General features: G+C 36.6%; 1 protein-coding gene across 5 annotated transcripts in view; it reads right to left on the bottom strand.

Annotated features, from left to right (window-relative positions):
- Positions 1-907: 907 nt before the first annotated feature.
- Positions 908-27,442, bottom strand: part of ARL15 (ARF like GTPase 15) — a 225,106-nt gene continuing 198,571 nt past the window's right edge. For 4 of the 5 annotated variants that reach the window (XM_088152910.1, XM_088152909.1, XM_088152908.1 and 1 more), the window contains one exon: positions 908-4,659. In XM_088152910.1, coding sequence (XP_088009036.1) covers positions 4,507-4,659 — 153 coding nt within the window. In that variant the 3' untranslated portion in view covers positions 908-4,506. The remainder of the gene's footprint in view (positions 4,660-27,442) is intronic. The other variant, XM_088152913.1, reaches the window with a different exon arrangement.

Below are 27,442 nucleotides of genomic sequence, written 5' to 3'. Positions count from 1 at the left end.
CTAGATGTTTTAGAAACAGGGTTCGTGCACAATTTTATTTGTATGTGTACATTGCTGGAGTAAGAACCTGAAATGCATCTATGTTGCATGTAAAGAAGCATTCAGTGTACTTGGGATCAGCACATATATGCAGATGGCTATTTCATGTACAGAACACTTCCTCCCTCCCTCTCTCTCTCTACTCTGTATATGTAATACTGAATATTTAATATTAGGGAATGCATTAAAATTCTATTTTCAGGCTACTCATTCAGAATTACTTGCTGACTTCATTGATTTACATTAAAAGACCAAAAAAATCAGAACTACAAAACTGAATCATTGTGAAATGTTTTCTCACACTGGTGATCTGTGCCGCAACCTATGTAATTTAGAAATATGACAAGTGTCTCCCACTCCATTTCATTGGAAGCAGTGAAATGTACCCCCTCTCATTTATTTTCCACTTTCACCATATCCCCTTTGGGTAGACTTATCTACTTTAAGTTCATATCCTTACTGCATAAAAGAAATACTAACACATTGAGATAGTGACTCAATATATTGGCCGGTCTTCAGTGCCCTGTGAACCTCAATGAGTTCATAAGTAGTAACAACATTTTCCTTTTGGAGTAGCTCCCCACGTTATATAGCCAATTGCTTTTCCTATGGAGGGAAATTTGAAAAGGATTTTCTGAATGGACCTCTTTAAAATGCATCAAATATTCCAGCAGGGATATTTTAGATGGGGGAAAAAAGCTCTTTAGATTCTGGCCATTGATAACTTCTCAACATTCCTCAGATGGTTGTAATACTGAAAGTTGCTATTTGGCATCTTGCAAAATATTTCGAAACAATTTTGAGAACACATTTATTTTTGGTGAAAAAAATCTACAATCTTATATGTCAGGCATATTAAGCATTGAGGCATGTTCTATTAGCTATTTATTTTCCATAGAAGAAATCATTTGGGGAAAAATAAACAATCAAACATGTACATTGACAATCCATGTGAATTTTGCAGGATCTTTACTCAAAGACAATTTCTGCTTGAGATTCTATCATTCTGCAAGATTTATTGGCTGCTGTATTCCAGTATAAACATTTTTCTGTGGTTACGGATAATGGATGAGGTGGACATCTGGAGCTCACTGGATTGGGAAAGACCAAGGTAGAGGATTTCCTTTTCTTGCTAGTGTTAATCATCGCATTGATTTGATTGTCTAGATTATTCTAATGGAGGTAATTGTTGTATGAAATCTGCTGAAGTTTGCTTCTGTATTCTGTATTTCATTGAATGGCTGGGTGTTTTCAAAATATTTGTGGATATCCATGGGCTTTATGTGAGAGACAGACTAAAGTGACAACGTCAAAGAAATTAAAACACATTCTTGAATATTAATACTGATTTAAAACATAACATACTTAAATGTTCTGCACAGCATTTATTGTCATTGTGGTTAGTGTAAACTATATAAATCACAAAACAGTTCTTCCTGCATTGCAGTTGTCTGCCTGAAATTTGTTAACAATGCTGCATTTTAGTATAAAGTCAGGGATATATGGAGAGTTAGCTATCAATCATTGTTTTTAAGTACAGTGAGATACAAATCTTTATAATATAAATTACTTGCCATTACAAAAAAAAAGGGCAACTCGGTTAGCTAGTTAAGTACAAAAATCCGTTAACCTCTATAAATAACGAAATGCAAGAAGCACAATAATACAACACATACGTCGGGTTACAGTATTTGAATATGTAATTGGAGACATGTGGCACAGGCACATTATATGGGGCAGGCAAAAACACTGAACACATTAGAAGTTTAAAAATGTAAGCACTTTGGGGGATATGCGCGCATGATATAAACATGAAGCAACACTCTGAGCAGACAAAAGGAGCCACTGACAGTTGTAAAGCATTAGAACCCTGGCAAAAACCTGTCCAAACAGCTGCAGTGGGATATTGATTGATCATGTTTTTATTCTTACTGACCAAGTGCTGCAGACAGCCATAGGTCTGAGAAAAAGCCGAACGCGGGCATCTACACACTCACAAGCGCGCCCAGAAAGTAATTTAACAGATGTCGGTAAGAGTGCAGCATCACAACTTTCTCAGTTAAAATAAAGCGGGAATGTTCAGTATTGGTTAATTTTTATGGGCAACACAGGCCAGGATATGGAAGGGGAATTTAATTCATTTATAATGGAGGCCCAGATCAAGGGGGAAAAAAGAGAGCAGGGTAAAAACTGCTCACTGATTGATATACACTGAAGAGCACTATAGGTAGGCCATTTTTTAAAAATCTTTTTTAAAGAAATGTGAGGTGTTTAAGAATACCAAAATGTTACAGATGGTATTAACTGCAACTCCAAAATGGAATCCACCAAACATTAAAAATGAAAGGACTGATCTGAAGTCATCTAGCAGATTTAAGGTATCTTCTTTTATCAAGTGGAACAGAAATCAAACATTTCTGATGGAAATTCTTAGAGAAATGTAACTTTTCTGTAAATTTATTTTCATAAAGGTTCTGCAGCTGGACCGTATACATGTTAATCACAAGAAAACCCCACTGAATGCATTGCTCACTCCTAATTATAGATAGGAACAGAATTCTAGTCTACAACAGATATTACAAAGGGGTTAAAGATTTATTTTTTGTTCCTAAATAACTTTCTTCTGTCAATTTTTAACTAGATCATGGGTAAATTCATGACTAGAGGTGGCAGAATTGTTTTGTTTGACTCTTACCCGGTGCTTGGCATTCTTTTAAAGTCACAAACAGGGTCCAATTACTATTATAGAGTTGACTCCATTGTTACCTATTTAAGTATTTTTAACCATATTTATATAAACAGGTTTTTTTTGCCAATATAAATGAAGAGCCATTTGAGTCAATGAAAATAATCATAGTTCATATAAACTGATCTTGGTTTCTTATGGTGGATCTAGAGAGTTATAGGATACGAATTGAAAGGGCGTATTTATTTAATCTGCATACTGCCACATGCCCTCCAAACAAGCATTACTTTATTTGTATAATTCAGAATGCCTATCACTATAGAAATGGCATTGCAGAATGGAAAAAGTGGTGATGTCAAAAAATCCATTAGCATTACAATTCTTAAGTTTTGGTCTACCTTAATTTCTACATTTTGTAATCCCACCACTACTATTATATACATATAATTATATACATGTGGCATCAGGAATAATCAAAAGTAAAACTGACTGTTTCCCCTATATCCAATGATTTTGGTGATCAATGCTTTTAAAAAGAAGATTCACAGAATAAATCACATGATATATTTCATAATTTTTACTTCCCAATAACATACAGGTATAAATTATTTTTAAAAAATGGCATTCTTTGCAAGTGATTTCTTTCTGCAACTGGTTTTAAAATTAAAGAAAAAGCAAGCCAAAAATGAGGAAGCAAAACCAAATGTTGCTGTATCCTCTAGACCTGTTCCACTCTAGCCTTAATCAGCGATTCTGACATCTAACATACAAATCCAAGTTAAGAGCTATTCAGTGCTGTATTATGAACAAGGCAGTTTTAAATTTTGAAGCATTCTTCCAAAATAAGCAAAATTGGAAGATGGATACATTCTTGGAACTCAATGGAGTGTTGTTATGTATAATGAACAACAAAAAATAATCCTATTCTCAGGATGAAAAGCTTTTTTTACAATATTCAGTCTTGAATAAAATTTAGAAGAAATCTAGGCCCCTGAAAATAGGGGTATTTAAAAAATACAGACAGTAGACTTTTGAATGTAATTCAGAGACACTGAATTTTTTTAATAATTCCAAGGGCTAGGAATTCTAGCTTAACACTAGTCTTGAAGAATAATACATCCAGTGATTATTTGAACTTGCTTATTGTTCTTGTTTCATATTTTTTTTTAACTACAAGGTAGCCTCCATTTCATCATCATTTTATACAATTATCAGCTTAATTTAAATTTACAAAGGCAATTTGCATTTGAGGCTTCCAAATCCTAATAAAATACTGATATTTTCATTGTTTTTGCCACGCTTCCTGCTAAATGAATGGTTTGCATTATTGAAAAAAAAAATTGTAATTGTTAAAAAGTGGTGGAGTGCATTCTTTAAAAAGTCTGCTGTTCTTTGCATCAAAATGCATTCCTTGGTTTTAAAATGTACTCTGGTTCTTAGTGACTATAATTTCCATAAAACTTTGTGTCTCCATTTACAGCTGGATTTAAATTTTTCAGGTACAGCAAAATTCTGCATTATGGCTATGACAATGCAGGAAACTAGAATACAGTGAACAGGTTTGTTGGTAAACAAGAGGAATTCCCCATTCAGTAGTACAGGCAACATTACTGAAAATAATCATAAATCCGATTCACAGAATTTATAAACAGACTTTCTGGGATTAATGCAAAAATATATTTATTGCAAGCTCTAACACATCCTTCTGTATACCAAACCATAATTCAGCTGAAAGTGAGACAAACAGGTACAATGTTATCTGAGAACCATCCTTGTTTTCTTCACATCCTTGAAGGCTCCAGATCTCTGTCTTCTAGTAAATTTATCAGGAAGCCAAAGCTGTCTTTTACTGATTCCATATCATCCAAGGAACAGGGTTTAAGTATCCAACGTTTCCCTCGCGCAAGTGGTTCAAGTTCCAAATACTTTTTGATCTATTTAAAAAAGAGAAAAAGAAGCATTTTTTTAAAAAAAAAGTTAATTCTATGTATTTGCTGGCTCACTAATCTTTTCAAAATAGAAACGTCTGGATGCTCATTTTTTGAGTTATTTCCTACTGTTCTTGAAACGAAGTTTATGTTGTGCTCTGCAAATGTTTATGTTATGGACAATTAGCTTGTCTGGAAGCTACTTTTCCATTAGTACATTAAAGCATAGAAAGGGTTGTGAGATGATTTTTGTCTATTAATGAAACAGATCAAATCATGTAAAATATGTAGAACGTATCAAATAGCAGCTTTTATGAGTAGGATGGAGATACACCTTTTGCTTGTACAAACTGCTTGCACAAGTTTCTAAATTAGAGACACAAGTGAATTACACAAGTGAAGACAACATAAAGATATATGTACAAACCAAAACTAATTTTAATGAAATAGACAAACATCAAATTCCATCTAAAGTTATATGACAGGAACTATTCAGAATGATTATTGGTGAGTAAGACAGTTTTGTAATTTATTCTTTATGATTTGCTACAAAATGACCAGGTCAACACCCTTCAGACAGCAGATTGGAACTCATTTAATTCACTTGGTTCCACACATCCTAAAAGTTCCAAATCAGCTATAAACAGCTATCAAAACCAATTCAACATGTGTTTTTGAGAGCAAATATACAGTATGCAATGGCAAGAATTACTCAGTAAGCATTTAACTGAATTGATCAGCAAGCATTTATGGAAATTATGGGTATTGGATTTAAGATTGAGAACACCAGGTTGGGAAAAGCGTCATAAAGTAAGAATCATGGAGTTTTCAGGAGAGGCACTGGTAGGACAACAGCGAATTTCTTCCCAAACTTTATACACAAATATGAACTATGAAGACTGAAGAAAAAAACCAAGAATTTTGCTGCCTAATACAAAGTATAAAATGGTCTTCTACCTCCATTCTACTCACAGAACCTAAAAATAAAGTTTTTTTCAAGTTAAGCTTGAATTCTTCCTGTGCACCTCCAGGTTGCTTTCTTGGCAATAATACAGGAGTGGACTGCCTTTTTCTGGAATGTTTTCTCAACTTCTCAGTACAGCCTAGAGCCCTGGAATTTTGTGGAAGTCTTCCATTCACATACTAACCAGGTTTAAATCTCCTTAGCTTTTCAAGATCCATTGCTTGGATGCAGACAAGCAAACCATTAGTTGAGTCTTACCTCAAAACCCAACAATGAAATAATGTCCATCACATCTGAGGACAACAAATAACTTAGGGAATTTCCATTAATTTCTCTTCCCAGCACTGGCAGACTGGCAAAGCCTCACTTTGCTCAATGGGACAACTGACCCTGAGAATTATTTTTCCCTAAATGTTTAGATGAAGATAGGCACATAGTCTAAATTATGGAGAAAGTGGATTCAACATATATTCTCCAGTCTAAAAAATATTGCACACTTTACTTTATAACAAATGTATGTTCCTTTTAACTCTCCTTTCTGTGTGGAAATAAATTGTAGAAATATATTAAAGAGAAACTAATACTAATAGCAACATTATATACCATATCTTAACCAAAGCGCTATATAAAAGTAGTTCATGAGATTCTCAATAGAATACACATGCATGGTCAAGATACCTAGTGAATTTATAGAGCAGTAAACAACACTTTATTAGCCTTAATTTTAATGACCAATGCCAATATTATTCCTTTTTATATCAGTGTGTGATGTTAGGAACAGGTCATCACCATCAAACTTTTGGCATGATACTAGAGATACTTCAGAAGGTCCATAAAGAGAATTATTCAAAGATCTGCGTGTGATCCCAAATGTAGGAGAGACATTCATGTTTAATAGGGCTGTACAAACCCTTTGAACGAGGTGCTTTGCAACACATGAGAATGCAGACAAAGCATCTCTTTTCAAATTAAGGCAGCAGTGGTACTTTCAAAGCTTGCATATCTGGCTTGGAAGCTGTTTCCAGCTATCTATGCGTATGCAGCAAAATGGATAGGCATGCACACGGATGCAGAGACAGCCAGTAGCAGTTTCTGAAGTAACTGCACAAGTCTTGCAAATGATGCAGCTTTGCACATTGTTCAGAGTTTCCACTCCAGCTGCAGAACACTTCTTTCAAAGGGTTTATTTAGTCCTAATATCTACTCAAGATACTATCTGTGTATGAAATTTACTACTTGGTAAATAAAGTAATTTTAAAAATATGTATTAATTGTGTTATCTATGGCTAATTCCTTCTCTGAACATGTATTTGAAATGAAATTCTTTGAAAAAATGATGAAATATCATAAAGATATACCATATCTTACCCAGTCACTGTCTGTCTGATTTACAGTGACCAAATCAGCAACTGTATGGCTTGAATGTCTCCCAGAAACAAAATAAAGAACCAGACCAAACAAAAACCCTATCATATTCTCTGGGATAAACTCAGACTAAGTTAATTAACCACTGGACCTTTGAAATCAGTGGGACTTAAGTAAGTGATGTCTAATTTGTCCCATCAAGACTTGAATCTGACTCCAGTATTATAATTAAAATGCAACCTAGTTAGGATAATGATTTCATAAAATTTGTCATCTACACTGCCCTAGGAATTTGAATTGCTGTATAATGCTATGTTCTTAATAGCATTGTGAAATATACATTTGGCATACCTGAAAATGAAGCTGTGATACGGATGTTAAAACTCTGATTGTACTTTTGAGCAAAACAGATTACAGTGGCTCATTTTGCAAAGACAAACTGACAACAATATCCAGAGTGGAAGCATAAAATCACTGTTAGTTTAGCTGATAACAACGTTAGTTAATGCTTAGTTGACTAAAAAAACAAAACAAAACAAAATGAACCTGAGATGTTCATAACCCTAAACTTAATGTAATGAAAGTCTAGCAAATACAACCTATAGACAGAATGATATTGAAATGAGATGTGTATTTGCCAAATACTGTAACAATATAGAGTAACATGTAGGATTTGTACAAATGGAGCATTAAAAGATTGGTGTATTTTAGAGAAAATGAATGAATACTGTACATTTTGTATTTTGGGTACTCAGCATGTAAAAAATCCTGCAGGTAACCTGTTAAAAAAATATGGAAGCTGATTTTAGAATATTAGTCAGCAGCTGTCTGTATGACAAACACACTGAATTAAAAAACTAAAATTTGCATTTCCACAACAGAAAACTTTAGAGGCAAACATCAACCTTTCCTGTGATGTAAGATCATGAGTCACTGTAAATATGTGCTTTCATTAATCAGACAAGTATTTGTAGTTGTTGCGATAAGAGGAAATCAATACTTTTGACCACTTAAATGGAAATAAAATTAAAATGGTCTACGCTAGGACTGGAAACATAATAACAAGCGAGCATAAAATGGGTGCACCTGTTTAGTTTAATTTACTTTCTGATCAAACTCCATTTACTTTTGCCCCAAAGATGCTGTTATTTTCTCAGTTCTCTCAGTTGTGACACAAAGGGCATAATGGAACATCCTAAAAGGAAATTCAGAGAATGAAAAGCAACAAGAACATGGTCCAATGCTTTAGGAGCAACTCATACGGCCTTGAAATGTAGTTGCCAAGGTGCAATGAAAGCTGATTCAAAGATACGCACAGCAACACTTAGTCTAACTACAGAAATGCAACTCCATGGGTAAGAGTGTCTGTGACAATTTAACTAAAACCATTTCATTCCTTTTATTCACAGAATGCACAGAATTCAGAAAAATGTAGGTTCTATTATGATCTTACTGAGTGCTACACTGCAATATCACAGAAAACCCCAATTCTATTAAACAGTACTCAAATTATAATAGATATTAGACAGATATGCCCACTGTAATCTGATATATAATTAACTTCTTAATTTATTTCTTTTCTTGCAACCCAACTAAAATATATTAAAACATGACTGCCATTAAAAATGGCACCAATATGGAACAAAGTTTGCTGAGAAATATTCTGATCACTGAATGAAGTTAATGAGTTTAATTCCCAAACTCACATCTCAGAGACAACCAATTACCCTGTCTGAAACACAGGCTTGTAAAACTATCAAGTAATTGTAAAATGGTCTGCTACACACGAGCAAGATGTTGTTTAAATGGCTTGTTTGACTAAATGCATTCACCATGAAATTGATTCTGTTAAAACAGTATTTTAAAACTACATATACGTTAACTGCATGGATAGAAAATGAGAAAAAAATCTGGCATTATAAAGGGTGGGCTTAGGCATGAGTCCAATTTTATGAGGTCGAGGGTTACTTGAATGAGAAACTCATCAACTGTGGTCATGCCCCATACAGGAACTAAGGAGCCTGCATACAATTAGGTTATGCTGCTATTTCCATGTCAAGGACAATAAGGTCCTCTCTAAACCATCACAAAAGCATGTATTTAAATGATATGGTAAGAGGAACTTACAAAAATCTCTTATCTTACCATATCCATGTAGAAGCACCATGTTAAAATACTTACATTTCATTCTACAAATAAAAGCACTGCCAATAACTGTATGATCGGCATTTTGTTGTTTAAACCCCTGTTTGCAGCTAATACAGCATTTGAGCAAGTCACGGTATATACAAGAAAGAAACTTCCATTCCAAAGGTAGTATATGCACTGAAGAACATAAAAAGAGCTCGTTTGGATTAGATTGTCTAGTCTGATGTTCTGTTCTTACAGCAGTTAATAAGATGCCAATGAAAAACCCAAAAAGAGGTTGAGAGGTCACCAGCATCATCCTAATCATGTTTCCCAACAACTGGTATTGAGAAACATAACTTACTGCCTTAGTAACTAGACACTGACTGCCTTCACCTTAATGACAGTACTTTTCACACATTACACAAAGACAACCCAAATTTGCCACTCAGTACATTCAGTACAAAGCTTTTGCCAATTCTAGTTCTCATCACAGTGTACTTGTATTCACATGCATCATTTCAGAAAGCAGTCCTGTATTTTTTTTAAAAACATGGTACATTCACTTCCACAAAAAACAGTCCTCAAGGCATCTTACTATAATGTACACACCAAATAGCATTCTCATTCTCACCCTTTAAGCCTAAAGGTACATTAATAAATCACTGTAGTTGACAAATTAAAATCTACTTCAGAAATAAGTCAGCAAAGACTTTCCAAATAAAAAATCTTTGTCATCTGAAGAAAGATATGAACAGTTAGCCCTCTTCAAAGAGTAAAATCCTACAGACTCTCCTTCATTTCTTAAAAGTAGAAAGCAATACAGTGAGATCAACAAGATTCAGACTTGATATTCCAGAAATAGGGGATAGTCAGGACACAAACCTTAGCTGTACAAATGCACTTCTTCCCACTACAGAAACTGGGTATCCAGATTCAGGACTGAATTCAGAAGTGCCCTGCAAGCTATGAATTCAAGTCTTCAGAACAGATATGGTACCACCCAACATAAGTTGAATCTCTACCTCCTAATCTGCCTGCATGGAGAAAGCAAGGGCATATGCTTTCAAGAATTGAGATGAAGGAAGGAAGAGAAGCAATGCTCCAGGGAAATGGGAGAATTCCTCCACCTGAATCTACCATTCTCTCCACCCCTACCCTCAAGATGCTTCAATGGTACTGCCTTTAAATATCAGTTTATCTAAAAATGTTTTAAAATAAAAATTTAAGAACATGCACAAACAAAAGTTGTTCTTCATCTCTGTTTATGCTACATATACCACTGAACATATGTTATGAAACAAACCTTCAAATACTACTTTATCACAATTGATGTCCGACTTGACCTTGGGAGGGATTACATTTTCCTTCCAAAAAAGGCTGAAAGAAAATAATAATCTCCATAACTGGAAAGAAATTATGTACAACTGCCAATGATTTAGAGCGCATCCATGTTTAAAATACATATGGTACTACAATCATCTTATTATTAAAATGATTGCCATTCTAGAACTGAACTGGTTCCAAACTTGGAATGCACCCATTAAAATTGATAAGACTTAACATAAATAATAAATAATTTGACCCACTGACTGTATCAGGTACATACACTATACCCAGCCTGTTACATTTATATCTCTACCTGTCGTTTAAAAAAGTTTTCTTCCCCTAACCCCAACCTTAATCCTTGGAAATTAAAGATGCTAATGGAAAAGAAAGCAATGAGAGTACTATAACAATGAAGAATAAATATGGGCAACCCAAAGATTTGTGGGACATAATGGAACAACACACTTGTTAGCTGATTGCAAAAGTTAAAGCCTTGGAGGAGATTTGAATTCTGGACTTTAAAAAGCTTGATGTTGTGCCACAAGATGATTAGCACCTATCCAGAAAGTCTAGGCATACTCTTTTATTTTTAAATAAAAGCAGCTGCATAAATGTTCAAGGTCTCCTCATCTTGTTCTTCATACCATAGATAGTGTGCCACACTAGAAGGAATTAAAATAAGACACCGATAAGAAACACAGCTTCAGAGTACACAATGTAAAAAAAAAAATGCCTTGTTTCAGAAGGGTCACAGCAAAGATTGGTATTGCACTTACTGACTGCCTTGTTTAGTGACCATTTGAAGTTACAATGGTTGGGGGGGGAAAACCCAGCTTTGTGGCCAATCCTTACATTTATGGCTGTTGCAGCATCCCGTGGTCACGTAATCACCATTTGTGAACTTTATAACTGCCTTCTGACAAGCAGAGTTAATGGAGAATGTGGAAGTGAAATTGCAAGTTGCGGTCATGTGATATCTCAATGATCGCAATGATTCACTTAACAATGGAAGTGGGATATAAGTCTGGTGTGGCCATGTGAAGTTTTGCTTAGTGACCATGGCACTTAGTGATGGAGTTGCCAGTCCCAATTGTGGTCGGTAAGCGAGGACTACTTGAATATATATGAATAAATATATATTCATATTCTAGCCGATAAAATTATCCTTACATTCTTAATAAAAGTATGTGGAGATTGATCAATTATGCAAATATGCTAGTGTCAAACTGATAATTGACAAAAAAACTGTCATTCCAAGGACTGGCCATGAATTAAGGAAACCTATCAACCTGAAAGAAAAGAGCAAACATAGTTTCATTATAGCACTACAAAAACATGACTATGTACTTTAACTATGTGAAAATGTGCTGAGAGATGTCAGCAAGAAGAAGATTCTTTTGCATTTTACAGTACTTTATGTATGAGTTCACAAAGATGTCTGACCAAGGAAGTACAGCACATGATGAAACAACTGCTAAAACAATATTTTCAAAAGGCAGGGAAGAAGTGTAGGAATCACAACTAGCCTGGCTGAAGGCCAAATGAATATAGTTAATTGTCAATAATTCTTAAAGAATGTGCATGGTAGTTCATGAATTTCTGGAAGATGGAGAAGAACCAAAACTGTACCAACAGTTGATGACAATTTAACTTAGTGTGTATGGTTGAATACAGGTGGCAAGAATTCTGGTTCCCATATCAGACTGAAGATCTTGGAAAATGAAACATTATTCCTGAGTCACATCAGCCAAAATGGCCATCAAGCACACCATCTATAGACTGTGTCAATGCAAGACAGACAAACAATTAGGCAAAGTTCATGCACCCTTAAAACCCTGATTATCTGTAACATTTGATTCTATTGGAGATCCTCAATTCTCCATTATATCCTGAAGGTAATAGCTTCAAAATATTTTCATTTTGCGGTGACAGTTAACTTAATAACATAGTAGTTACACGGCTGCCAAGTCATCCTGGAAAACCACTTGAATAAAACACAAATATGCATAGATTAACAGAACAGGGATGATTCATTCATTTCTGCATCAGATTCAAATATTCATATGATATAAGCAAAATATAAGGTGTATCAAATTTTTAAATCAACTTTTTTCTGCTGTGCTAGTTGGTCCTTGCTCCACTATTTTATATCACCTTAGTTAAATAAAAGGGGACTCTGAGTCCTTACAAATCTTAACCATCAACATTGTGTTTCTGAACAATGATGATTTGCCTTTTCCCCCCCCAGTTTTGCAGGGTTTTTTGGGGGGTGGCGATGCAGTTAATAAGAAATCAACACAGAATTTGAATAAACTGGGCCTAGCAAAGGACAGAACCAACCTAATTTAGTATTACGGCTGTAAACACTTGTTGAGGGAGAAAATAAATTCATTTTAATGTATGTTAGTGTTGGGATGCATCTAAATTAAGTTGTCATAAGGTTAAAAGGAGGGGAAATGTATTGAATTACAGGGCAGAATATGACAGAGTCTGAAGCCAGGAAATACTTTTGCAATAAAGCGAACGGATCTCAATCATAGGAACTATGTGAAGAGCATAGGGACCCTCTCAAAGGATATCTTTGATCTAAGACAGGCCAATCTGTTCCTCTCATGATGGCATTCTGTGCGGCTCCACCCTTGTTTCCAGTACACCCCTGCGCCCTGGTTGCTGTTACCAGCAATCTGTATGTAACTGATAGGAGAGAAACAGCCATACAGATCTGTATTGCTGTTTCCCTCCTATCAGTTACACACAGATTGCTGGGGAAGAAGAAAATTAATCTACCAATAATTTTATGCATCTGAGAGTGATATTGGGGGAAAGCTCTAACTTCTGTTCTTCAACAATCTGAAGGCATCATGGCTTCCCAGTGGATTGGAGAGAAAAGCCCTCCCCCAAATAAAACAAATAATAATAAAATAAGTATTTTTTCTAGGATGTCATGGTTTTAGGATAAAAGAGAACTATCCAGTTCATAAACAGAGATTCCTTATTCACCAAAAAAAAAAAAAAAAAGATGGGGAGAATGTAACCTTGTAGGAATGAACAGATATATAAATAGTTGAATTCCTAGGGATATTTCAAATAGTAGGCACTTTAAACAAATATGAAGGGGGGATATTTTCATTATTAGAAATAAAATAGAATCAAGAATTCTTAACAATGTGTTATGCTGTCAGTCTTATAAGCACATATAAACACATATACTTGCCTGTCTTTCCTGGTCAGGGCAATGCAGATCATAGCAGGAAGCAATAAGACTGCGCCAACTGCAAATCCAGTTGAGATCTGAACTGCTGGGTGTTTATTCTCTAATCAGGTAACAGCTATTTGTTGCTTTGGTATATAATCTACATTACACTTGGTCTCAAACATGAAGCTGATACCGTGTATCAGTGTACTATGTGAATGGGCAATTAGCTAAGAGAGAGAAAATGGTGATTGCTAAGCTAAGTAGTTACGAAGGTGTGGAGACTGAGGGGTTTTTAGCAGTTATACCCTTTCTCCAAATGCGACTTAGACAAAGCATCTTAAAAAACAAAGTTCAGTGGAACACCAATAAAACAGTAGCCTTTCAAATCAGAATGGTCTAACAAATATTTAAACTGGAAAAAAAAAAATGCCACGACAATCTATTACCAGAATCAGGGTAAAAGTAACCTAAGTACAAACCAAAAAATGATTAAATTAAAAAAAAAAAAAAGGGACTGATTTCACATGGTGATTAGAGGGAAAAAAACAAAATTGGCTACCCTGGGAAAGAAATGATTTTGCTACAATGCAATCACAGAGTGAACCTTCTCCTTGGTACCACTGGTTCCTGTACAAGCAGAGATGATCTCAAGCAGGTTTGATAGCAGGTAGATTTTGCTGTTAATACTGAAAGGAAGCTACAGACAGTATAAAGAACCAAGATGATAGCTGAAAGCATATGAAGGATCCAGGAAAATACAGACTCCCAACGGATCACATGCAAAATCCATCTCAATACGGACCATCTCTTACAAGTCAGACTTGGGTAAGGTTTTTAGCAGAGGAGGATCCACATAAAAGAACTCAGTGTTTTCTCTATGAGAGCTACCTACTTAATATTAAGGACTAAAAAATTATGAGGCAGGTTTGTAGCACTACCTCATATTCACAACTGTCTGAAAAATCACAGTATAGGCTATTAATAGCCTGAACAGATGTTCAAAAGATAGCGGGGGACTGTGCTTGGCACAGAGTCAACATGAGACGATACTAAAACCTATTAACAATGGAGAAATTAAAGAATAATGTGGAACAATAAACTGTCTAGAGAGCAAATGAGAAAGATCATAAAATTTGATCAGAAAGTTAATACGCTTTTATTACTGTCTCACAGCAGACTAGTAATAGAACATTTAAATCTGAACAATATACAAGTTCTGCCACACAATGGGAGATTGCAGACAGCTTAATATTTATAGCAAACACTAATGAACCTGACTCGATTTTCCATTACTTGTTACATTTATTTATTATTTGAAATATTTTTCAACCACCCTTCTTTTTTGGCAGACATAGCTTACAAAAGCATGGATAAGGAAAAAGCACACACAAAAAATAGCAAAATTTTCATAATGAAACAGCTGAAAAGGAAAGTAAAAGAACAGAACAGTCTGATAAGCGCAATTGTACTTGAAATGTCGGGACAAATAAATGCTGTTTTGACTTGGTAGTAGCCGATTAAAAAAACAGACTGGTTTTGGAAAATGATAAGCAGCCACTGCTGCTCCTTTAGATTGGTATAATATAATTTGTCTTAGATACACTAGTTATAAATCTGAAGAAGTCCAGTTGTCAGGACTCAACCTCCAGATAATTCCACCTAGATGGCTGAGAATCTTCATCAACATACTTATTTGCTATTGTGTAGTTCTAATCTTACAGCAGACCTGCACAACTTGGCAGCAGGTAAGGGCCGAAATTAAATAGGCTAAACTTCTTCGGGCTGCAGATAGGTTTTTAGCGCCTCACTTTCCAAGTAAAGTTATAATAATGGGATAATAATGTTTTTTATTTGCAAAATAGTTTAATCATTAATTGTACTATAATTATTATTATTATTTTTTTAATCCGCACTCAATTGTGACCGATTCTGCGGCGACTGCCTGGACGAGTCCCTGCAGTTTTCAAGGCAAGGTGTTTCGGAAGTGGTTTGCCAGTGCCTCCTTCCTAGAGCAGAGCCCAGCTGGCGAGCGCAGGAGGCGGGGTTTCTGTTGCTTCGCGCCTTTTTCGGGCATGCGTGGCTTCTGCGTTACTGGCAACTGCTCCCGTCTCCCATGCAAGCGCCGCCAGCATTTTTCCTCCCACTGGGGTGAGAGTCCCCATTTATCTACTCACGTAAGTTTTCAAGCTGCTGGGTTGGCAGGGGAGGAAGCAAGAGCTCACTCTGCTGCACGGAGCTGGGCTTGAACCGCTGAAGTGCTGACCATTTCTGGCCAGCAACTTTCAGTGTCATTAAGCTGCTACACCACTGCGTTGTTGTTGTTGTTGTTATTATTATTATTATAGAATAATAATAATAATTATAATTATAGTATAATTAATGATTAAACTGTTTTGCAAATAAAATAAACCATATTATAAAAAAGGGAAATTTCAATTATTACACTTATTACTTAAGGAAAAAAATATTACTTTGGTAAGTTTGAATATATTTTTAAGGTTTTCTTACCATTTACATTTCGTTAATGGGATGTATTACACTTCTTGTCAGAAATCAGTTTATCATACTTCGGAATCATGTTTGAAATCAATGTTTTCAAAATATCTTCCAAATGTTCATCGGTTAGAGTTTCACTGCTTCGGTGAGTAATTTTGCTGCCCTCATCGCCATCATAACGTGTCAGGGCTCACAGGCTGCGCACTGATTGGTTATTTCCCGGAAATCACCCCTGCGACAGTTCATCGCGGAAACTTTATTTTAAAAAAAACACCACATACTGCATTTTCAGACCTCACGCTCATGAGCGATGCAGGCCGCATGAAATCCTTTGGCGGGCCACAAGCAGCCCACGTGCCATATGTTGTGCAGGCCTGTCTTATAGCAATCTATTTGGGAAATTACCAGATTATGGCTCAGTACCACCACGGTATTACCAGGGCCAACTTCTTCAATAAGCCACTGGAAGTAGAAGATTGCAATTCTAACTTTTCTATAAGAGATCATTCATTGTGGTAGCCAAGACCATTTTGTGCTGTCTGTTCACTTACATTTAAACCCAACTGAAATGGAGCTTTGCTTTTTACAAAGTGCTTTAAGTCATGTTACCACCACCCTTCCTTGCTCAAATAAGGTAATGCTTTGGGAGTGGTTCTACAACATCCTATTTAGTTGGCAGGCAACACTTCCTCAGATGCGAAAACTAGACCCACTAAGAGCCAATAAGGATAAAGAATACAGAGAATACAAAGAATCCTGCGATCTCCATATGAACTTATGCATAGGTCTTGAAAAAGGTGTCACAACACCGTGGAACTCCCGTCTCAGAGTCTGGAGGCTGGGGGGGCCTGTATGGGAAACAACAGGCTTTGGTTCAACCCTAGTAAGACTGAATGGCTTTGGGTTTTAGAACCCCCTGGTTCTGGAGATGTTCCATCTGTTCTTCTGGATGGGGTTGCACTGCCCCAGACACATCCCATGTGCGATTTGAGGGTCCTCCTGTGCGCGATTTGAGGGACTCACTGCTTCTGCTGAAATTGTTGCTAGCAATTTGGGGGGGGGGCAGTATACAATATCAAGGTCTTTATTTTCTTCCTCTTTCTACCACGATTTTTAAACAAATAATTTGGAAATTATCAGTTATGTACAACTTTTAACGATAACTGAAATTTACAACCCAGAAACTATTAAAAAGTACTAGTCCTACTGACAACCCAAGTGTAAAAATAGACTAAAATTAGTACCTACCCACAATATGGCTTATGTTATATTACTTTTGTGTTTTAATGCCCAATATATGTCAGAATTTTTTAAAACATCAGAGTTAAGCAGCAGAACTAAATACATGAGGTCAATGACTGTGAGTGAACTCTTCCACTGTTCTTAATTGAAGATTTAAGAAACGGAGCCAAACCAAGTAATCGGGGAAGTTGTATTTGTCTGACCTTGTGACAGATCTGTTAAAGCTATGAGCATCTTGACAGGTAACATCTGGGTTCACCTCACTCTGGGAACTTGGAAGATTGCCATGCCCTTAACTCTTCTACTATAAACCAACCTTCTAATAGAGCCTTTTCCAATCTGGTGCTTTCCATATGTGTCGGGAGAGCCAATTCAGTGCTGTTGGAATTCTGGGGATTAGAATCCTCAAGCGTGTGTGTGTGTGTGTGTGTGTGTAAGTGTGTGTATACAAAGGTTGCTTTAGTGGCTTTAAAAATACATATTAAAAAGTTGAGATTCAGACCTAAGTACCCTTATGAAAAAGGACACTTACTTTTGCTTTTGATATAAGTGGAATGTTTTAATAGCTGTATGCAAAACGTTGACCTATTCAGCAATCTAAAGAACTAAATAATACATTGTAGGCTCTGAATCATTTATTTACCAGAGTGCTTCCGACGGTGCTAAACTAGAAACAATGAGGAACGTGTAATATCACACAAGGAAGTGGCATGAAAACCAAAGCAGACTCTCTGAAAAATGAACTATTAATTCTCTTTGCAATATAAATAATCCTTTTACATCCGTGGCCTCTAATTTTTTCCTCAAAAGATACTTTGACACCTTTGAAATACACACACAGGAATGCATTATTAGCCTGTAATACTATCTGGAATTAAAGTGAGATCTCAATGTTTAAGACTTTTGTGTTCAGCATTACCTGTAGGAACTGATAAAATCTGATCAATTATTTGAGGAATGAACATAGTTCTCTTTGAGGTAAAATTTGCATATAGGAGGCCTAGTATGGATAGTATGGATAGTATTATATGCATTATACAGTTTCCTCCTTAAAATGAATCTGTTTGATCTGGTAGTAAGAATAAAGGCGTACTTCACAAAGACCAAGACAAAGTAATTTTGGTTTGCATCCCTTATTAAATATTCCAAGGTGAATATTGCATTAATAGAACATAACATTTATAACAAACTTTGAGATTTATTTCCTAAGTCTCACAAGAAAGTAATCAAAATGGATTCCATAGAGCTTTTGGAAATCAGTTTCCTAAGTACAGTTTGTGTCAGAGTAAATGTAAACCACAAAAGAAATATCAGTGTAGGAATCTACAGAATTTATTTCAGCATATATATTCTTGCTTGTAAAGGATTTCCTAGGTATCTCTACTCCCTCCTATTTAATGTCTGGGGAAGCTGGTATAATTTAAGATACTTGAACACTGATGATGCGGACACCATACTGCATCACGTCTAAGAACAGTGAAGTAGCTTAACGCCGCAAATAGATCTTACACCACTCATGTTTCTGTATTCCAACACTTTGACCGCACTCCCCATTTTCCAGCATTTGCAGCCTAAAGCAGCCACTCCAATTTATTTAATGGCCAGTCCTGAAAGAGCAATATCTATTAAGGATGAAGTATACTTTACTCTGCCAGGACTGGATTTCATATCCTGTCACACAGAATGGACAGTTGTGGCAACACAATCTCAAAACATACTAACAAAGAATAGCGTGCAACCACCCTTAATACTACCTGATCCAAACAGAATACTGAAAACTTTGCAAAATGTAGTCCCTAAATATCTGGAGGGTACCAGAATAAGAAGGTTGATTCTAATCCAAATTCACAGCAACAACAATGTCAGAGGTAGTCGAAATGGATTTTGTAAAACATTTTCCTCATGAAGACTTCTGCTTCATTAAAACACACAAAGACCCAGACCATGAAAGTTACGATAATTTATTATATTTATAGCAGTAACAAAACACTGGCAATAGAATAATAAAGCAGTACAGGTAGTCCCCAGTTTAAGAACAAGTTCCGTTCCCAAGATCTGTCCTTAAATCAAATTTATATGTGAGCCAGAACAGTATTATTGTGTAATACTGTATAAGTAGTATTGTGTAATTAACTCGAGCCATTGTGTATTTAACTTGAATCATTGTGTATTTAACTCAAATTTTGCTACAATAGGCTTAACTTTCTTAACTATGGGTCGTCCTTAAACCGGCCATTCACAATATAGCCTTCTATAGCAGTCAAGCTCAAATGCATTGTAAGAAACTAAAGTTTGGGTAAATAATTATACTTTAAGCAGGCTATGAAATTGGATGACTGACAATTACTGACACATCTCTATTGTATTAACATACTACTTTGCCTCCAAGTTGCTTAAGGTTCTTCTCTTCCTGCTTATATGAAGGACCTTGCATAAAGGTCATAGCACCTTTATGTAGAGATTAAGCTGAGAAGCAAGTAACTGACCCAAAGTGTCCCATGAATATCATGAATGAAAAGGGGGCTTGAATTCAAGTCTCCCTGCTTTTAGATCAATACTCTAATATTACACTATATGTACTATCAAGGACATGCTTCGGGAGAAAGTCATCAAGTTGAACACCCTCACTGGTTATCTCTCAAGTTCATGCCCCTTTGAAAGAGCTGCAATAGCTTCTGGAAAGCATAATTCGTATATCTTCCTTGGTTGGGCAGCTGATTGTAAATAACACTGCTTTTATTTATTTATTTTTTTTCACTTCAAATGTCCTTTTACAGAATTGCCAAATTGATTCACTTGGATTTCTGAGCAGAAATAGACACTTTCAAAACAATGCAACCCTCCTCTCTTTCTATTGCTTCTCTTCCTTTTGAGCAAATATCTCCATATTACTTATTAAACAATATTTCTTTTCTTGTACTAAGAGCTCACCTTGTTTTTTTCCATACTTGAGGATTAGTGCATAGCCAGTGAAGACTATGAGCCAATGTGCTTTCTGATTTTCTACTGAAAGGTTTAATAGACCCTGTTGCATCAACAACCCTACTTCCCTTTATACTATATAAGTCTTTAACTTCTAAATGAAAGGAGGGATATAACTCATTTCTCTCTCTCTCTGAAGAACTTTACTTTTGGCCAAACACAGTTTTACCAGACCTTGTGATATGCAACCTATCTCATTTCTGCAATCCATCATCCAGATAACTTAGACCATAGTCCCAGAAACCAGAAGACTTGACCAAGCAAGCAATATCCTTCATAATGAAAAAACAGAAATTGCAGAAAGATTCATTCAGAGCATTCATCATATGATAACTGTTCCCTGGTATCATGAAGAACAAGTATAAATTCAGAAGTTTAAATTTAGCAGCAGGACAACTGAAGGCCAAAACCAATTTGATGTAGGATTGTTTGTGTCTTTCTTTTTCCCCTTCAAAATCAAGAGCACCCTGATGTCAGACCAGCAGTCTTACTAAGAAGGACTGTATAATCTTCTCTCCCTGCTCCTTCCTCATGCTGGATTTAGATTGTGACATAGGAAAGCATTATTCCCCAAGTACCCTGTTTCCAATAATTATAATAAATCCCAGTTGTGCAACAACTCTTTTGAAGTGAGTTAAACATACTAGTGTTACTTCCATTCTGAGATCCTCACCCAACTTTATTTCCCTACTGCTCTCTGGCTGATGATAACGCCCTAGGCTCAGTACCTCCTTTGAAATTTTTAAATCCACCTTGAGTCAGCTTACTGCAAAGCTGAAATTTCAGTATCTTCTTAATTAAACAATTAAAATCCCATCAATCATAAGTAAGCCACTTCAAAACAAGCACCAGAATGGATTTTACTTCTCCAAAGATTTAGTTTAACAAGTGGACTCAGGAAGCTCACTCTAGAGCCCTTGGACTACTACAGGAAAAAAAAAAAATCCTTCTCCTAACCCAGTGTTTCTCAACCTTGGGAACTTTAAGATGTGTGGACTTCAACTCCCAGAATTCCCCAGCCAGCCACACATCTTAAAGTTCCCAAGGTTGACAAACACTGGTTTAGAGTTTCCAGAGCTATTGGTTGGCTGTTAACTCACTCCAAGAGACAAACATTTATTTAGATATGGGGTATACACTATTATTCACAGAGTTGCAGTTCAGGTATCATATTTATTTCTTAGATTTATATCATGCCTTTCTTCCAAGAGCTCAAGGGAACCACTACAGGAAAAAAAAAATCCTTCTCCTAACCCAGTGTTTCTCAACCTTGGGAACTTTAAGATGTGTGGACTTCAACTCCTAGAATTCCCCAGCCAGCATGGCTGGCTGGGGAATTCTAGGAGTTGAAGTCCACACATCTTAAAGTTCCCAAGGTTGAGAAACACTGTCCTAACCACTGATTTATCTCCTTCAGTCAAGAGAAAAGAATACTTGCTTCAGTGTTGCCTTTACTAAAAAGTGTGCTAAAAACAGATAAATAATACAAATATGATCTCATTCCAACAATTACAATATCATAATAAAATCAAGATTGCTGCTGGCATAAATTGGGATCAGCAGAGAAATGTACAGGAACAATGAGATAATGAAAATAAACATGAAGAAAAGCAATTGGCTCTGTTTTGGTTTACTGTGATCTACTTCCAGTCTGACATTTACACCATAGTTAAAGCTTCCTTGCAAAGAAAACAAATCTTTATTTGTGTAGCTAGTCCAAAATTATTGAACCACAATCTTCATTCCAAGAAAAAAAAAACAGTCTCTCTTATTGATATGCCCTCAAAACTAAGCAGCTCTTCTCTTCTTTTCATGAGACAAAGAAAAAAAAATCCAGACACCTAGTAGTAAGTTTAAAATCTCTTTTTAATTAAGAGAACTAGAATGAATCCTGGGATCTTCATAATGAAGAATTCTGACACACTACAAAGCACAACACTGTACATAAAAGAATGTAAAGAGGTATTCTACAATGGGCCACCAATAGTACTCTTGCTCAATTAAAGCATTAAGCATAATAAGCAAACTCCATTTCTTATATATGACCTCTATTCAAAGTAATGCATCTTTTTTCCTGGTATATGTTAGAACCTTAAATCTCTTTTGGATTCATATATAATGAAAAAAGGAATTATTATCCATCTTCCCACTCTTGCCTGGAGCATTGTCTAGTTGTCACTTAGATACCTTCTCAAAAAGGTTATAAGTAGTAATAAGTTGATTTAAACCATTTATCACCAAAAGCAGAAGGAGAACATTTTATTCATCTGCCACCATAAACAAGGCTATGCCCTTAAGGTAGAACATGACCACACCTTCAGCTTTTTCTTTTTTAAAAGCAGTACCTTCAAAAATTCACTTACATAATGAATATCTAATTAAATTGTACAACCCCTTTCAGGCCTGGCTATTCAAAGCATTTGGTGGAATAAGATTATGTTGTAACCCACATTAGCAACAAATATTTAATACAATGGGAGACTCAGTGTAGGCAGGATTGTGGAACTACTTCTCCTGCTAAGGAAAGTAGAATGGTCTTATACAACTATGTCTTGGTGACATACATGAAAAGGCATTTATATATTTTAAAGTATTATACTAAGCATTTGTGCTTCACCCACAGTAAACTGCACAGTAATAAGTTTTTAATTTATGTTTCTATAAAATTGATGAAAAGGTAGGGGGCTTTGCATTCACAAAGTTTGTACAATTTGTACAATACTTTTGTACAAATTCCAAAGTTTGTATGAAAAACAGTTGCATTATATCATGAAAAACATTATGAAACCTCAGGAAGGTATAATTGTCCACAATCATCCAAGACTGCCTCACTAAAACCCACCAGCAAAATATTGAATTTGGTGCAACTGCCCATTGCTTTTCATTACAAAATGAAGGAAGTAGCTGTGGTGTCTTTCTTAACAAGCTTAATGCATCTATTAACAACATAAATCGTTTCTTCTACCGCCCCTGCCCCCAGCATATATCCCTTCTACCAGGTTGGGAACGTCTGTTCCAAGCTATCAAGTCTCTGATGGCATAATTTCAGTACCTGTAGCTCAGAGAATATAAATATGGCTCACGCTACATGGGACACAATGGCATCCAGCACAAGTTCTGATGATGGCATTTGCATTGTGATATCGTTATGAAAGAGACATGGCCTATGTGTCTGATGTGATGACACAAATAACCTAATTTGTAATTGGTTGCCTGATAACGTCACTTGCAGGTGACATCACTAGCAGACACCTATGGAGTGATACTCCATAAAGTTTGTTTTTACAATTTACTTTATAGTTTTGGTTTTTTTAATATTAAAAATGCAGTGGGACCTCAGTCATAGTAGCTCTTATTGAAGGTAACAGTAAATCAGCTGCCCAGCGTTGTGTTTTAAGATGGGTAGCCATACAAATCTTATAAATAAACAAACAAACAAACAAACATGGTTTATTATTCACGTTCATGAATCCTGAGTTTGGGCATTTCTCTTTGGCATCCTACATCTGCTAGTCTTAAGTGTGGTTAGTTAACACATGCTAAATTCATAGCACAACAACCACAGTTAAACTAATTGCAACTCATATTGGTTCAGACAGAATATTTAAGCACAATTACTTTTTTAAAAACATTGCCAGACAATTGTTCATTAAAGTAAAAATACATTACACAAATGCTACCCATTTCACACTTCAATACAATTTCCTAGAAATAGCGCAGGAACAGTAAACAACTGCAGCAAAAGTGGGGGAAGCAAAGATTCTTCTTTAGAGCTGTGATACTTCATTCTTCAAATGGAGGTCCAAATGATGAAAGAAAACAGGAGGGCAAATAATAAAACAAATTCTCAATAGCCATGAGCTAGAAAGAATTCAACTCTCAAAGACTCCTTGAATTTTTTACAATACATGGCGATACGCCAAGAAAACTAGCTTCTTTTCTTTCCTCCACATTCTCAATTATGAATATAGCCTGCCACTTACACTCGGAATGTTCTTTAAGGATTTTTTTTTTTTGCTAAGTTTTACTGGAAACTTTTAATTACTTATCTGATAAACTAGCATTAACTTCTTTTCTTCTTTTTGCATTTTTTTAAAATTTCTTTCCTCAAATGTTTGTAGCTTCTTGTTTAGCATGTTTTTAACACTTGTTGAGCATTTAAAAAGTGACCTACAACATATTCAACTGGTTTATGGGGGAGCATGATTCTATTCTGCACAGAATATATTAACACCAATTACAAAAAGTTAGGAACAATGACGAGATAGGGAAGATGACAATTTCAAGGTAAATTCTGTTCAAAAAGCACTGATTTTACAATCTGAAACAAGTGTCACGTTCTAGTGGTAACAGTCACAGCTAAGCCAAATACTTAGCGGTTTTTGAGGGCCTTTAAAACAGTGTTGTCCAAACTTGGCCACTTTAAGATGAGTGGACTTCAACTCCCAGAATTCCCCAGCCAGCATGAGGAATGCTGGCTGGGGAATTCTGGGAGTTGAAGTCCACTCATCTTAAAGTGGCCAAATTTGGACAACACTGCTTTAAAATAACCATTTAAATTTCACAAATAATCTTCAGCAATCTTAACAGATAACTTGTAAAGTATGACAGTACTAATATGACCTGCATACAACAGGAATGAGGTAGGAAAAAGAGGGCTGAGAGATACCGGTTTGGCTAAAGCCATTCATGCCAGAAAAGTTATGTGTACAGGTAAATTCCTGATTTTCAGATTATAATTTTAATCCTATTATCTGTACAAAACCATACTCTAAATCAGTGTTTCTCAACCTTGGCCACTTGAAGATGTGTGGACTTTACCTCCCAGAATTCCCCAGCCAGCACAGCACAGCTGGCTGGGGAATTCTAGGAGTTGAAATCCACACATTTTCAAGTGGCCAAGGTTGAGAAACACTGCTCTAAATTGATGTACATTAATGTCATTTATATAGCACATGAGGTGGTAAGACCTAATTTATTTTTCCAAAAGCACAGCCCAACCTAAATGGGCTCCTAGAATTTGGGATTCCATTGAATTATGGGAAAAGTAATATTTAACATCAAGTGTAGAGCCCCAGCCCAGCCCAGCAGCGCACCACAAAAGGACTTCCGCAAAGCTGCCATGCCCCAGGAAGCCCCAGCAGCGTGGCAGAAAGGTGCCATGTCCTGGGAAGCCCCAGCTGCCCCAACCCAGTCCCAGCTGCAGTCATCCTCACCACCCTGCACTCCGAGACCCCTCCACCCTGCACTCCGCTGCCCCAGCTGACCTTCGCCTTCTTCCTCTTGATGTTGGCCTGGGATCCAATGTGAGCTGCAGAGTGCATGCCAGAAGCACCTCCTGCAAACCCTCATCCCTGGAAGTGCCTCCAGGGGCAAAGTTTTTCAGGAGGCACTTCCAGGGTTCACTCTGCAGCTCATGTTGGAAGTTACTGGCTGTTCATGAGGCTTTGCAGGAGCCACTTCCAGGGGCGAGGCTTTGCAGAAACACGCATCCCAGAGCTGCACCCTTGCCCAGCACCTGGATCCCAGGCCAACAGGAGGAAGAAGATGGCAAACGTCAGATATGGGCAGCAGGGGGCAGAGCAGCAGGCAGCAGGGTATGTGGCAGAGGGCAGGGCACTCTAAAGAGCAGAGATGGGGGGAAGATAGGCCGATGAGGGGAGTTGAAGCGCTCCTGCAGTGCTAAGCGCAAGTGGTCTGCCAAGCACCCAAATTTTGATCACAGGGGCACTGCAATGGCTGTAACTTCGGGGACAAGTCATAAGTCCATTTTTTCAGCACCGTCGTAACTTCGAACGGTTGCTGAACAAATGGTCATAGTCGAGGACTACCTGTAATCCTTTTCTCAGGATTTCAAAAGCACATTTCTCCCTCCCCCCACTTTTTCCAATCTGTAGACAGAGTGGGAAAATACAGGAGAAACATTTTTGGGAAAGTAAACAGTATAAGATGCTATTATTGTTGCTGGTCTCACAGTCAGCCAGATATTTAGACTGAATTTGGCATTTTTATCCACCTATTGAGTCCTTCCCAAGGACCTGGGATAGACAGATGTTGTTGTCTGATGGTGTTAAGGGTATCATCGCAAATTATTATTATTATTATTATTATTATTATTATTATTATTTACATTTATGAACTGTGGAATCTCAGTCATGTTATAGAAAGAAATACTCAATAAAAATGCAATAAATAAGCTACATACAAAACAGTGGGCAATAAACAGCACATAAAAAACAAAAATATATAAATACTAGTGAAAAACTGAGAATCATTTTAAATTAGCCAAACCAAATTATAACCAAACCCAGAGGGAGTCAAGACCCCAATGCCCTCCAAAAGAGTTCTGTTCTGAGCAGCTGCTAGAAGGAAATAAAAATGGGAGGTAGCCAGAGGTCTGCTGGGAGGTCATTCCAAAGAACTGGTGCAGAAAAGCAATGCAATTTAACTTCACCTTTTACCTCCCTTAAATGGGGCACCACAAATAGTTTTTCCTGGTAGCTCAAACTGGCCCAGCCAATTCTAGTGAGAGAATGCAGTCCTGCAGACAACTAGGCATCAAGCTATGTAGGGTTTTATAGGTTAATACCAGCACTTTAAATTGTACCTGGAAACCTAAGGGCAACCAGTGTAGGGCCTGCAACACTGGTGTAATGTGTTCCCACCAGTGAAGGCTAATCAACACATGGACTGCTGCACTCTGAACCAACTGCAGTTCTGAGTAATAATCAAAGGCAGACAGTGTGTTACAATAATCTAAGTGGGGCACCATGAGATGATATGCAGTGCCCCGAGTACGATGTAAGTTTAGTGATATGTATTGTAATGGTTAAGATGTTGGAATGAGAGCAAGGAACCTCTGTTGTAAAACCTCCATTTGACTACAGAGCTCATTTGGGGCTTTGAAACTATCCCCACCTTTCACTGCCAAGCCACAGCCCTGCACTTTAGGATAATGAGAGGAGATCCCATATACAATATCTTGAGCTCCTGAAGCGTAGGTAAGCATTCTTTTTTCTGCCAAGGACATAATTCCTGTTGAAATAGTTCAGTGCAGGCTGTATAGTAGCAGGACTGAAGGAGGGAGA

Source organism: Python bivittatus, unplaced genomic scaffold (assembly GCF_059951505.1).
Source record: "Python bivittatus isolate LINGU-HERP-01145 unplaced genomic scaffold, Pbiv_v1 ctg000570_np1212, whole genome shotgun sequence".
Classification (NCBI taxonomy): Eukaryota; Metazoa; Chordata; class Lepidosauria; order Squamata; family Pythonidae; genus Python; species Python bivittatus.
The sequence above is the reverse complement of the archived record's forward strand: the minus strand, read 5'-3'. Positions and strand labels throughout refer to the sequence as shown.